Source organism: Poromitra crassiceps, assembly GCF_964638095.1.
Source record: "Poromitra crassiceps genome assembly, chromosome: 18".
In the NCBI taxonomy this organism is placed as follows: Eukaryota; Metazoa; Chordata; class Actinopteri; order Beryciformes; family Melamphaidae; genus Poromitra; species Poromitra crassiceps.
Genome location: NC_139636.1, coordinates 25,283,002 through 25,296,653, shown reverse-complemented (window position 1 = coordinate 25,296,653; position 13,652 = coordinate 25,283,002). Strand labels below are relative to the sequence as shown.

Sequence of the window (13,652 nt, the reverse complement as noted above, 5' to 3'; positions counted from 1 at the left end):
GTCCGGCTCAGAGTGCTGATGTGGTCCAAGATACTGGATCACACCCAGAAACCCCCGTTTGACCCTCGGTGGCAGGAAGAGGGTTGGTGTTGTTATGAGCGCGGGCGATGGGCCAGAGGCTGCTGGGAGAGGCAGGTGTGTCCTGGATAAGGCCTGTGTGTTGTTGCTATTACATCGGCACTGCTGGATGTTATGTTAGGACCATTAGTAAGAGCTGGGAGGAGCAGTGGGAGTGGGAGTGCAACTCACAGTACGTTCAAGTCGGAATACTATGAAGCATTATGCATCACTACAAGCAGACTGAGACTGCTGGGCAAGGATGTAAATAAGAAGTATGATTCAATCAGGTAATTATTTTCTCATTTGGTTGGTTAGTGAGTGATGGCCGCTGGTGGCTGGAATGTATTTAAGACCGCGCTGTGTGTAAGAGAGCTTGTTGTCTTTCTACTTTCTGCCTCTGCAGATGAGAACGTGAAGGCTGGCGTCCACCAAGGCCACCGCTGCACCTTGGGCAGCGCACACACATGACCACATGACTCTGGACATGGACGCGGTCCTGTCAGACTTTGTTCGGTCCACGGGGGCAGAACCGGGTCTGGCTAGAGACCTGCTGGAAGGTAAGACCAGACACACACAACGCTGTCCTACGTCGTCTCCGAGACTGGAGACTCTGGGTCGAAATGCTTTGCAGAAGACTCAATTTCGGCTGTGATAGTTGGGAATTTCTATTTTGATCATCTGCTTCGCTGTTGTGCTACGGCTGTACGTACTGAACCGAGCAGAGGAGAGGAGAGGAGAGGAGAGGAGAGGAGAGGAGAGGAGAGGAAAGAAGAGCATAGGGAAGGGAAAGGAAGGAGGGGAGGAGAGGTCCTGCAGCAGTGGGCCAGTGTGATGCTTTTACGAGTGCACTCCCCAGGGTGAGCTTTGTGCCCATTCATTGGAACTCAATGAAGGGGGTTAAGGTTAGGAGAAAGGGGGAAGTGGAAATACCCACTACAGGGGAAAAAACAGGAGAGCAGAAGTGCATACAGCAACAACAAACTGCCCATATAATCACTGGTATTGGCTTCAATATCTAAGGTTAGTACAATAGTGACGTTTTATTTGATTTGATTTTATCCCCCACCCCAACCCCAACCCAGTAAGAACTGCACAGCATTTGTATGTTTCATGTTGACCAAATGCATGTAAAAAAATATATATTCTCATAGCTCCAAAGTATTCTAAGCTTTGGATGCAGATGCAGAATTGTTTACTTTACTGGGATGTGCCACTGAAGCCTTTCCACACTCATCAGCCTTCCATTAGGATGACATCCTCACAGTGGGAGTGTTTGTGGGAGTGGTCCGAGTGGGAGTGTTTGTGGGAGTGTTTGTGGGAGTGGTCAGAGTGGGAGTGGTCAGAGTGGGAGTGTTTGTGGGAGTGTTTGTGGGAGTGGTCAGAGTGGGCGTGTTTGTGGGAGTGGTCAGAGTGGGCGTGTTTGTGGGAGTGGTCAGAGTGGGAGTGTTTGTGGGAGTGTTTGTGGGAGTGGTCAGAGTGGGAGTGGTCAGAGTGGGAGTGTTTGTGGGAGTGTTTGTGGGAGTGGTCAGAGTGGGCGTGTTTGTGGGAGTGGTCAGAGTGGGCGTGTTTGTGGGAGTGGTCCGAGTGGGCGTGTTTGTGGGAGTGGTCCGAGTGGGAGTGTTTGTGGGAGTGGTCAGAGTGGGAGTGTTTGTGGGAGTGGTCAGAGTGGGAGTGTTTGTGGGAGTGGTCAGAGTGGGAGTGTTTGTGGGAGTGATCCGAGTGGGCGTGTTTGTGGGAGTGGTCCGAGTGGGAGTGTTTGTGGGAGTGGTCAGAGTGGGAGTGTTTGTGGGAGTGGTCAGAGTGGGAGTGTTTGTGGGAGTGATCCGAGTGGGAGTGTTTGTGGGAGTGGTCAGAGTGGGAGTGTTTGTGGGAGTGGTCAGAGTGGGAGTGTTTGTGGGAGTGGTCCGAGTGGGCGTGTTTGTGGGAGTGGTCCGAGTGGGAGTGTTTGTGGGAGTGGTCCGAGTGGGAGTGTTTGTGGGAGTGTTTGTGGGAGTGGTCAGAGTGGGAGTGTTTGTGGGAGTGGTCCGAGTGGGAGTGTTTGTGGGAGTGGTCCGAGTGGGAGTGTTTGTGGGAGTGGTCAGAGTGGGAGTGTTTGTGGGAGTGTTTGTGGGAGTGGTCCGAGTGGGAGTGTTTGTGGGAGTGGTCAGAGTGGGAGTGGTCAGAGTGGGAGTGGTCCGAGTGGGAGTGTTTGTGGGAGTGGTCAGAGTGGGAGTGTTTGTGGGAGTGATCCGAGTGGGCGTGTTTGTGGGAGTGGTCCGAGTGGGCGTGTTTGTGGGAGTGGTCCGAGTGGGAGTGTTTGTGGGAGTGGTCAGAGTGGGAGTGTTTGTGGGAGTGTTTGTGGGAGTGGTCCGAGTGGGAGTGTTTGTGGGAGTGGTCAGAGTGGGAGTGTTTGTGGGAGTGGTCCGAGTGGGAGTGTTTGTGGGAGTGGTCAGAGTGGGAGTGTTTGTGGGAGTGTTTGTGGGAGTGGTCCGAGTGGGAGTGTTTGTGGGAGTGGTCCGAGTGGGAGTGTTTGTGGGAGTGGTCAGAGTGGGAGTGTTTGTGGGAGTGGTCAGAGTGGGAGTGTTTGTGGGAGTGTTTGTGGGAGTGTTTGTGGGAGTGTTTGTGGGAGTGGTCCGAGTGGGAGTGTTTGTGGGAGTGGTCAGAGTGGGAGTGTTTGTGGGAGTGGTCAGAGTGGGAGTGTTTGTGGGAGTGGTCAGAGTGGGAGTGTTTGTGGGAGTGGTCAGAGTGGGAGTGTCTGTGGGAGTGGTCAGAGTGGGAGTGTTTGTGGGAGTGGTGCATTACGTGCTTGTCCTCATTTCTCTGTCTGTGTGCATGCAGTTTGCTCCCTGCATCTGGCGTGACAGATGAATGAGAGTGTGGGGCGTCTCTCTCTCTCTCTCTCTCTCTCTTTCTCTCTCTCTCTCTCTGTCTCATTTTTTTCTGCTTCTGCTTTGGCACTTAGCCACAGGGGCATACTAGAGAGAGAGGCTAACAAAACAAGACAGAGCACTCAGACAAGACAGAGATGGGCCTGGATGTCCTGTCTCAAACAGTCATATATATAATGCCTGCTGCTTATTTCTGCCATTAGCCTTCCAGACCCGCCTCAGTGAGCTGCTCTGTGTCCCTCTGGTCTGTGTGAGGAGACAGACAAGCGAGAGACAGACAGACAGGCACATGTGGTGCTTCCCCCTAGAGGCTGCTGCACGCACTGAATCTGCACCATAGATAGTATCCAAGGGTTTTGACCTCCATTGTTAGATTCATTTTGAATCCGGATATTGATACAGGCCTAAACACACTACTGAGGCACCAATCTTTAGATTGAAAGGTGGGATTTTCAATTTTCACAAGTAACTTACAGTTGGCTATATTGTTGAAGCACACAAATCTATTTTATGCATTGGTGGAGGATCAGCTTCATTGTATGTACACAACATACAAGGAATTTGACTCCGGTTTGCGTTGCTCTCGAAGTACTCACCTACAGAAAAAGGTATGCACAAGTTAAAACAAACAAGGCACGAGTACATTTAAACATTTACTAATTCAAAGTTTTGCATTAACCACTACAATAAGTGTGGTGTAAAGTGTCTATTTTAAATATGTATAATGAAAGAATGGATATGTACAGTATATGTACAGTATAAATAAGCCTCACAGGATCATAAACAAAGGCTTATACAGATATATTTCCAGATATTGCACCGTTATTTACCGTTCTACGTGAACGAGGCTTGAGTCAGATATTGCACAGTTATTTCCCAGTAAATGTACATTACATCAAATCTTGTGTGTGCACTTATTCCAAAGTGTGTGTGTGTGTGTGTGTGTGTGTGTGTGTGTGTGTGTGTGTGTGTGTGTGTGTGTGCGCATGTGTGCGTGCATGCATGCATGCATGCGTGTACGTACGTGGGGGGGGGATTGTATACAGTACATGGGGGTAGGTGCTACAGGTTGCTGCGCAGGAATATTACTGTTCCTGGTTTTGAGTGTTTAAACTGGTAAAGTGTCAAAAGTAAACTAGTTCCAATGTTTTCCAGTGTTTCAGCTAAGTGTTCAAGTAGCTAGTTTAAGTGTTATGATTAACATGGCCTGTGGGTAGGAAGTGTGTTTGTGTCTGGTGGTTTTAGCGTACTGCAGTGCTCTGTATCGCCTGCCGGAGGGGAGGAGTTGGAACAGATCGTGGCCAGGCCAGGGTGGGACGCGTCAGTGATGATCTTTCCTGCCTTTTTCTGGACTCTGGAGGACTTTTTTCTGTGATCCTGACTGTCCGTCTTAGTGTGTGCCTGTCCTGTTTGGTGGCAGACCCAAACCAGAGTACCAGATAGTGATGGAGTTGCAGAGGACAGACTGGGTGATGGCAGTGTAGAACTGGATCAGCAGGAAATGTTAGTTTTCTGTAAGTGTCAGTGTGCCTTTACTTGTATATGAACAGTAAGCAATGGTACTAATTATCAAGTGAAAATTTGGTAAATATTATTTTTGTTGTTCTTGTTGCTTAAAGCCAAATGCATTCTTGTAATTAAATAATTCTGATAGATTTTTACAGGAGTGACGATCTAAACTCAACTTCCACTGTCCCTGTGGACAGGTGTCACCCCCCCACACACACACACACACATGACGAGCAGGTTTAATTCAAAATCCCCTAATGAGAAAACAGGAATCAATGTGGAGTTCAGTGCAGCTAGTGTGTTTCTAATGGATGCTTTAATGACTGTATGTCCATAATGTACCGTATAGTACAGACGAATATATCGGTTTTGTTTTTGCTGACTCCGGCCATTTCAAATGGAGGAGCGAGTGGGACATTAACAACGCTGCAACAATGCTTTACATGCTGCATATTGAGTGAAGAGTTAATGTTGAGCAGCCTGTGAAGAGGATGCATCAGGTGCTGAGTGAGTGGCTGTGATGCTGAACCTTCATATCGTCTTCTCGGATTCCACCAGCGAAAGCATAGAAATCCATAAGGCGGAATCGGGTTTGCATCGATCGACGCGACTGACGACGACGACGAGTGGTGCCAGGTTTCAGGCCCTGTCTGGAGGAGAGAGGAGCACTTCCTCTAGCTCTCTTAGACAGGGAGTGAAGTAATGTAGCCTCCCTCACACACACTACAGTAAACGTGGGCACACACACACACGCTGGCTGCGTCTCTCTCTGCCTCCTGGATGCTTTTGATGTAGTCGTAGCTGTGAATGTGTGCTTTTTGACGCTGCACAGCTACTCTGTAGTTCCGGTGGCGTCAGACCACCGAGTTATAATAAGACTGAGGCTTGACTTGTGTCTCCTAAACCTGGAAGAGATTTCTGTCAGAGAGACGGCACCCAGAGGAGACAGCTGTTCGTGTGTGTGTGTGTGTGTGTGTGTGTGTGTGTGTGTGTGTGTGTGTGTGTGTGTGTGTGTGTGTGTGTGTGTGTGTGTGTGTGTGTGTGTGTGTGTGTGTGTGTGTGTGTGTGTGTGTGTGTGTACGTGCGTGCGTGCGTGCGCGTGTGTGAGTCACTTTGTGTGACTCACAATAGAGCACCGCAGGAATGAGTCCGGAAGTAGCGTGTTGGATCTTACAGGGAAAAGTCAATGGGGTTTTTGGAATGGGGATTTCACTTCAATGCATAAAATAAGGTCTGTGGTTAGCAAAGGTTTATGGGAGCGGTAATTTGTGTTCAGCAGGATAATCTTCACAAATGTGAATCATTTTTATGACTCTTTAAATGTAAATGTGATTTTTTTAAAACACCATTTTTAGAAAACGCTTCAAAAGGCATAAAAGTGATTCACGTTCGTGAAGATGATCCTGCTGAACTATAGGGCTGGGCAATATATCGATATGATATTGATATTGTGATATGAGACTAGATGTCTTAGATTTTTGACATCGTGATATGGCCTACGTGTGATTTTGAATGCTGCATTACAGAGTGATGTCATTTTCTGAATTTGCAAGACGTGTCAATATTTTGTGAAAGCACCAATAGTATCGCTACAATATTGTCACAATATCAATATTGAGGTATTTGGTAAAAAATATTGTGATATTTGATTTTGTCCTTATCGCCCTACCTCACAATCTTCTTCTTCTTTTTTTTTTGCACCATCCAACGTAGCCGTCCTCTTGATGATGCAGCATATTACCCTCAGACAAAAGCACTACCTTACCTTCTTTGACATGGGCCACCTCTGCCATTACAGTCGATTATTAGTGGAAATATTTCTCTCTGGATATTCCTATTCAGTGTCAGGTGGCCGTCACCCACACCTTTGTCTGTGTGTGCGTGTGTGTGTGTGTTCTGCAGGTAAAAACTGGGACCTCAGTGCTGCTCTGAATGACTATGAGGAGCTCAGGCAGGTCCACACTGCCAACCTGCCGCAAGTCTTCAATGAGGGCCGCTACTACAAGCCGCCGGAGACACGTGACACACCCAACCATATCAGCAAGATCGACAGGCCGTGTGCGCACAAGCAGGAGGACAACGCCCAAGGTAGCAACACGGCAATATTATAGGGTTGTCACGATATTAGAATTTCTAACTTCTATAGCAATACCCAGGAAAATATCGATAGTCGATACCATTTTCAGTACCACGGGGGGAATGACAACACATCAAGAGGCATAAAAATAAAGACATATGGACGGACGGACGGACGCACGCTTCTCCATATTCTAGGCCCGATAGAACGCTTTCAAAACGTTGCACTTACACAGCAGATTACATCTGCTCTAGTCATCAGCCTATCAGAACACAGCAGATTGCCCCTGCTCTAGTCATCAGCCTATCAGAACACAGCAGATTACCCCTGCTCTAGTCATCAGCCTATCACAACACAGCAGATTACCCCTGCTCTAGTCATCTGGGCTATCAGAACACTTTTAGCTTGTTAAAGATAGGGAGGGGAAAAAAGAGAAAGCACTGCTGGTGTCGGTACTGTTGCAAATGAGTATTGTATCCGTTTCAAATTTTTTGTATCCATACTATTGATACTTTTGACAACCTTACAATATTACCGTCCCCGATGGCCTCCACATGTCTGCGTTTGTATTATTATTTTTGTTTCCGACAGTTGTCTTTTTCCATTCCGTCCCTCGATCTCCCCTCCAGAGAAGCGTCTGTCCCGCGGCATCTCCCACGCCAGTTCTGCCATCGTCTCCCTGGCTCGGCTACACGTGGCCAGCGAGTGCACCAGCGAGCAGTTCCCTCTTGAGATGCCCATCTCCACATTCCAGCTGCCAGACCTCAGTGTCTACAGTGAGGATTTCAGGAGCTTCATAGAGAGAGACCTCATAGAGCAGTCCACCATGATGGCTCTGGAACAGGCTGGTGAGTACTATAGACAATAATATACTATTCTACTGCTCATTTGAGATATGTAAGAGGATCCTGTGCATCTTAATGTGAAATTTACTCCGAAGGCTTGGCCAAACATGCAGCAGCAGCACTTGAAACTTCAAACACCGGTGCAAGTCAATAGCAGAGAGAGAGAGAGAGAGAAGTAGACGGTGAGACTGAGAGTGAGAGATGCACCCTCGTCTGGAAGCACGACAACAAACAAATTCAAAGCATCCAATTCCTAAAGTATTCATCTTCCAGGCTAAAGCTTTGAACTCACGGAGAGAAACTAGTTTAGTGAAGTTTCAGATCTTTCAGCAGGCTCTTCCACGCAGAAGGTACCACAAAGGCTTTCTCTCACCTAATTCTGTTCAAGATTTGGGGACAGTCAGCTGAGCAGCAAACTATACTGACCTCCACATTCCCGTGTTATGTAAATGCATAAATAAGACAGAAGCTGTCCTAAAAAAAGTCTTATAAATAAAAGTTTACCACTGACTGAGCCAACCAGCCCTGGATTTACAGCTGGAGCTGTAACAAATCTCACGGCACCGTGATAGACTGTATCTAAATTGTATCCATCACAAACTGCTTGTAAAGACACAGAGCTGAGGTATTCATATAAAAAAGTATTTATTTATAATTAAGTAAAGGTAAAATCAATTGGAACAACCGGTTTTCTTTTCGCCTCACTCCACCTGATCTGGGATGGGACGTTTGAATCTCAGCTGTGATAGTGCCATGTCATGCTTTAATACAGGTTGGGCGATTTATCAATATAACATAATTAAACAGACTGGCAATTGAAATAATAATAATAAAAAAAAAGAAAGAAAATGAAGGAAGACAAAATGAAAACATCTGCATTTTGAGCACATCTGCACTGAGTGGGGCAAATCATTCAGAGCCTCTTCTGTGTTTACCGTTGCTAAATAACTGATGTAGTCGGATCAGCCCGGGCTCGGAGCAGCGATGCTGCATGCAGCAAAGCAGCGTGTGGCGCCAGAGCCCTGAGGCAGCCCCCGCTCCCTCGGGGACGCAGTGCTGTGGGAGGGGAGCGAGGGAGCCAGGCTCAGGGGAGAGGCAGTGGAGATACTGTCGGAGCTATATGGGGCAGGAAGACGCGCAGAGTTGTTTTCGGGAGACTGCTGAGCATTTGAGGGCGGGTGTGCTAGCATAATGGGCTAATGCTAATCGTTGCATACAATGTTCGCCATGCTCGCTGGCTAATTGCTATTTGCACATGATCCATCCAATAATGAGAGACATTCGGTTACATTTTAAATATGACTCATTTAAAAGAACATGGAGCGCTATAGATGGAAAGCAGTGCGTTGGTATCTATGAACTGCTTTCTGTTACTTGTACCAAACGTTTTCAGAGGTCCTCGTTACATTCTTCATCTTGACAGTGCATGCAACTGTTTTCTCCGTGTGTGCAGGTCGTCTGAACTGGTGGTCCACAATGTGCACCAGCTGTAAGAAGCTGCTTCCCCTGGCCACCACAGGGGACGGGAACTGCCTGCTGCATGCTGCCTCTTTAGGTGAGCTACTCGTCATGTATACATAATACTTCATATATATTACAAGCATATTTGGTGTAACAGTGCTTGAAGAAAAACCATTTGGCAAGCAGCTTGATGTGGAACAACTGCCATGTTCATCAGTCAGTGTCACAGCTGTCTATAACAGTAGTCATACCAGTCCAGAGGAGAGAGAGAGAGAGAGAGAGAGAGGGGAGGGGGGAGATAAGTGACCTACAGAGAGTAGGAGACCGTCAGCCGCAGCGTACAGGGCTGACAGCCTATCTAGGGCCAGGCTGAGCAAGATGGCCGACTCCCCAGTGTGAGGAGTGCTGGAACAGAATAGGAGCTGCTGGGGAGGGATGCACCAGACCGACTGTAATGTCATCTGCATTGACAGACACCTGATGAGGCATTTTGAGACATGAAGGGAAGAGATGAGCTTCTCTCTCAGAATCATTCATCAACATACTCATGTATGTTAGAGCAGTTCAGTTTTTTCACTTTTTCTCCCATTTTCTCCCCAATTGTACTTGGCCAATTCCCCCTGCTGTCCCGATCGTTGCTCCACCCGCTCTGCTGATCTGGGGAGAGCCGTAGACCAGCACATGCTTCCTCCGATACATGTGCTGTCGCCAGCCGCTTCTTTTCACCTGACAGTGAAGAGTTTCACCGGCAGGACATGGCGTGTAGGAGGATCATGCTATATTCCCCTCAGTTCCCCTCCCCCCAAACAGGCACCCAGACTAATCTGTCGGCAATGTGGCAAATAGGCGAATCTCCCAAAATTTTGAAGTATCCCTTTGTGCTATAGCATGACTATGATTATGTTATTGTGCCATTTTGGTGGCATAGATCCTCTATCCCAGTGATTCTTAACCTTTTTTTATATCAAGGACCCCTACTTTACTCCACATTAGAGCCAAGGACCCCTATTTGATGAGATTTTGTCTCTTGGACCCAAACCCCGTAATATTTCTATTGTTGGATTTGATTTTGTCCAGAATTCCATGACTATCTGTATTCTATGTAGAGAGATAACAGAGAAACTATGATCCAAATAATCATCCTTCTTGTAAATGAAATAACGTTGAAGTTTAACAATTCATCAGTTTGCTGGGGACCCCCTGGAACCAACTCAAGGACCCCTGGTGGTCTCCGGACCCCAGCTTGAGAACCACTGCTCTGTCCTAACATGCACTAATGACTGTATATGTGCGTGTGTGTGTGTGCGTGCCTGCGTGCACACGTGTGTGTGTGTGTGTGTGTGTGTGTGTGTGTGTGTGTGCGTGCCTGCGTGTGTGTGTGTGTGTGTGTGTGTGTGTGCGTGTGTGTGTGTGCGTGCCTGCGTGTGTGTGTGTGTGTGTGTGTGTGTGCCTGCGTGTGTGTGTGTGCGTGTGCCTGCATGTGTGTGTGTTGATCAGGGATGTGGGGCTTCCACGACAGAGACCTGATGTTGAGGAAGTCCCTGTACACCATGATGAAGAGCGGAGCGGAGAGAGCGGCTCTGAAGAGGAGGTGGAGGTGGCAGCAGATCCAGCAGAACAAGGAGGTCAGGAGAGCGGCCGTCTTCCCACGCTGCGGCGTCTAAATGCATCCCTTCCACTCTTCTGCTAATGACACATTATTAAATCCATAGGAGCAGTGAGGGACCAGCCCTTTCTAGCCTCTGGTAATAAGTGTTGGTTTTAGCTTCCTGGGTCCCATAGTTGGATTAATGCCGCAAGGAAAAGCTGCTCTTTTTCTTCATCCATTTCCTTCTTTGATGCCTACATTGGTTGGTAGCAGTGTTACCATTGGTTGGTAGCAGTGTTAATATTGGTTGGTAGCAGTGTTACCATTGGTTGGTAGCAGTGTTAACATTGGTTGGTAGCAGTGTTAACATTGGTTGGTAGCAGTGTTACCATTGGTTGGTAGCAGTGTTAACATTGGTTGGTAGCAGTGTTACCATTGGTTGGTAGCAGTGTTAACATTGGTTGGTAGCAGTGTTAACATTGGTTGGTAGCAGTGTTACCATTGGTTGGTAGCAGTGTTAACATTGGTTGGTAGCAGTGTTACCATTGGTTGGTAGCAGTGTTAACATTGGTTGGTAGCAGTGTTAACATTGGCTGGTAGCAGTGTTAACATTGGTTGGTAGCAGTGTTAACATTGGTTGGTAGCAGTGTTAACACTGTCAAATCCTCTGCATTATCTCGCCCTTCTCTTGATATCCATTAGGGCTGGGCAGTATATCAATAATTATATAGATAATTGAGACATTGATATGAGACCAGACATATTCTTAGATTTTGGATATCGTAATATTGTGATATATCGTTGTCTTTTCCTGGTTTTAAAGGCTACATTACAGTAAATTACCTGTAATGTAATTTTCTGATCGTATCAGACTGTTCTAGCTGTTCTATTATTTGCCTTTAACCACTCAGTCATTACAGTATATCCACATTACTGATGGTTATTTTAAATATATTTACAGAATGAGATTTTTGATAAATAACTTATTTATCCAAAATCTCATTATGTAAATAATATTTTGTGAAAGCACCTTATAGGTTATTTATTTTATTTTCCATTTACATGTTGTTGACATTGTTAGTGTTATTTTAAAAGAGGGAAGGAAACCCTGTCTTTGTATATTATTTTGATCACAGTGTTGTTTTAATAAAAATCCCACTTGTGGCTTTGACTTACAACTGAACATTTAGCCCACTTCATAGAAAATACATTGTGTATTGCTATTCAGCCTATAAATACAGAGATATGATTTTTCGTCCACATCGCACAGCTCTAATATCCATAGATTAAAACATTTGCCAATCTAATGTAAAGTCTTGTTGTCAAAGATAGGCTAGCCCAGATGTATGTATGTATTCAAAAGTGCCTGCGTGTGTGAGAGGACAGAGAGCTTCAGGAAACAAGCTCCATGTAGATGGAAGCACAGAAGTGGAATAATAATAGGCATGTGGGTGAGCATGAGCACGTGCTCACCAGAATTTCCATTTTCCTACGTGTGTGTGTGTGTGTGTGTGTGTGTGTGTGTGTGCGTGTGTGTGTGTGTGTGTGTGTGTGTGTGTGCGTGTGTGTGCGTGTGTGTGTGTGTGTGTGTGTGTGTGTACACAGTCAGGGCTGGTGTACACTGAGGAGGAGTGGGAGAGAGAGTGGAACGAGCTGCTGAAGTTGGCCTCCAGTGAACCACGTACTCACCTCACGAAGAACGGCAACACCAGCGGAGGGTAAGCTCTTCACCACACACGCAGGCACGCACACACACACACACACACACACACGCAGGCACGCGCACGCGCACACACACACACACACGCACACACACACACACACACACACACACACACACACACACACACACACACACGTCTCTGTTGCCAAGACACAACACACATTATATTACTTTAACCTGAATCCAGCTAGATTTACATTACATTACATTATGTCATTTAGCGGACGCTTTTGTCCAAAGCGACTTACAATATCACATTTTGTCAACAGTACAGAAAACAACTATGCAACCTAATCAATGATTTTACTCGTCACGAAAGAGATCAGAGAGCCCTATTGGGCGAGATCAGAGAGCCCTATTGGGCGAGATCAGAGAGCCCTATTGGGCGAGATCAGAGAGCCCTATTGGGCGAGATCAGAGAGCGCTATTGGTTTCTCGCTGCCCCTGAATGGGTTGCAGACAGGAGAGTCCCCAGGGTGTCACCATGATCAATGTCCTCAGACTGGCTGCCAGCTCGCCCTCTCGCCCCACATTACAAACCTCACTATAGGCCAGTCTGCATTAAAACACCACAGAAGGCTTTAGAAAAAAGAAAAAAAAGGTAACTGACCTTTCATTGAGATAGATTTGTCAGGGAAACCCATTGCTCTCACTTGCACTGCAGTTCTCTCAAATAGTTTCCCTGATTTAATAACATGGTCGCAGCTCACATGTGACACTCTGCCATCTACTGGTTATCTTCAGTATTAATCTTTTCTGGTGTGATAGTCAACCCAGAGCTACTCGCTGGGAGCCGCCGATGTGATTTGTGCTCACCCCGTGTTGCATAAAGCAGTGTGTGAGTGGGTTTATCTCAGAGCAGCGAAGCAGGTTGGAAACTAACTCTGGTTTCCTCCTCCGACACACCACAAACCTTGTGGTTTTCATTGTTTCCATTTCCACTGAAATATACATACGGTACTACACACACTTGCACACGTATATAAGACGATTGATATGGTGGGAAAAATAATGAACAGAGACGATGGCAGTCAACCGAGCACTGCGGTCAAAATGGAAATGCGTATTAAACTACTCGCTGCAGTGGGTTGAAATGTCATGCGGTCTCCGTAGGTTTTTGTGCTAGATTTTTGCTAAATATTTTCCATTCTTATAGAATGTCGACTGCAAAGTGAAATGTGCAATTTCTATTGCCAAACCTCATTACCCAACAGACAAAGAGTGATCTTTTGTGATTTTGGGTGACAGCAGCAGCTGAAAATAACACAGCAGTTTTTACATTGTTGGTTTATAGTCATTCACAGTGTCGGACTTTTCCAATCCCACCATGTCTCCCATTGAAAACATCCCCTTAAGGAGTATAATTGACTGCGTTAGTCTGGTGGTTTGAACCTCTCATTGAGTTTGACTGCAATACAGTAATCAGGTTAGGGATGTTTGATGCTCCTAGTGTGCGATGAGCCCCTAAATAGGCTGAGTGGGATTCACATATTAAGAGGCTCTTCATTAGAGGGAAAGCTGG

At 46.5% G+C, this 13,652-nt stretch overlaps 1 protein-coding gene across 1 annotated transcript in view; it reads left to right on the top strand.

The window, feature by feature from the left end:
* Positions 1-529: 529 nt before the first annotated feature.
* otud7a (OTU deubiquitinase 7A) overlaps positions 530-13,652 on the top strand; it is a gene marked incomplete at its 3' end in the record, with an annotated part of 34,665 nt that continues 21,542 nt past the window's right edge. The window contains exons 1-6 of the mRNA XM_083654481.1: positions 530-617; positions 6,339-6,524; positions 7,143-7,361; positions 8,812-8,913; positions 10,317-10,444; positions 12,013-12,125. Of these exons, the coding sequence (XP_083510607.1) occupies positions 533-617; positions 6,339-6,524; positions 7,143-7,361; positions 8,812-8,913; positions 10,317-10,444; positions 12,013-12,125 (833 nt within the window). The 5' untranslated portion in view covers positions 530-532. The remainder of the gene's footprint in view (positions 618-6,338; positions 6,525-7,142; positions 7,362-8,811; positions 8,914-10,316; positions 10,445-12,012; positions 12,126-13,652) is intronic.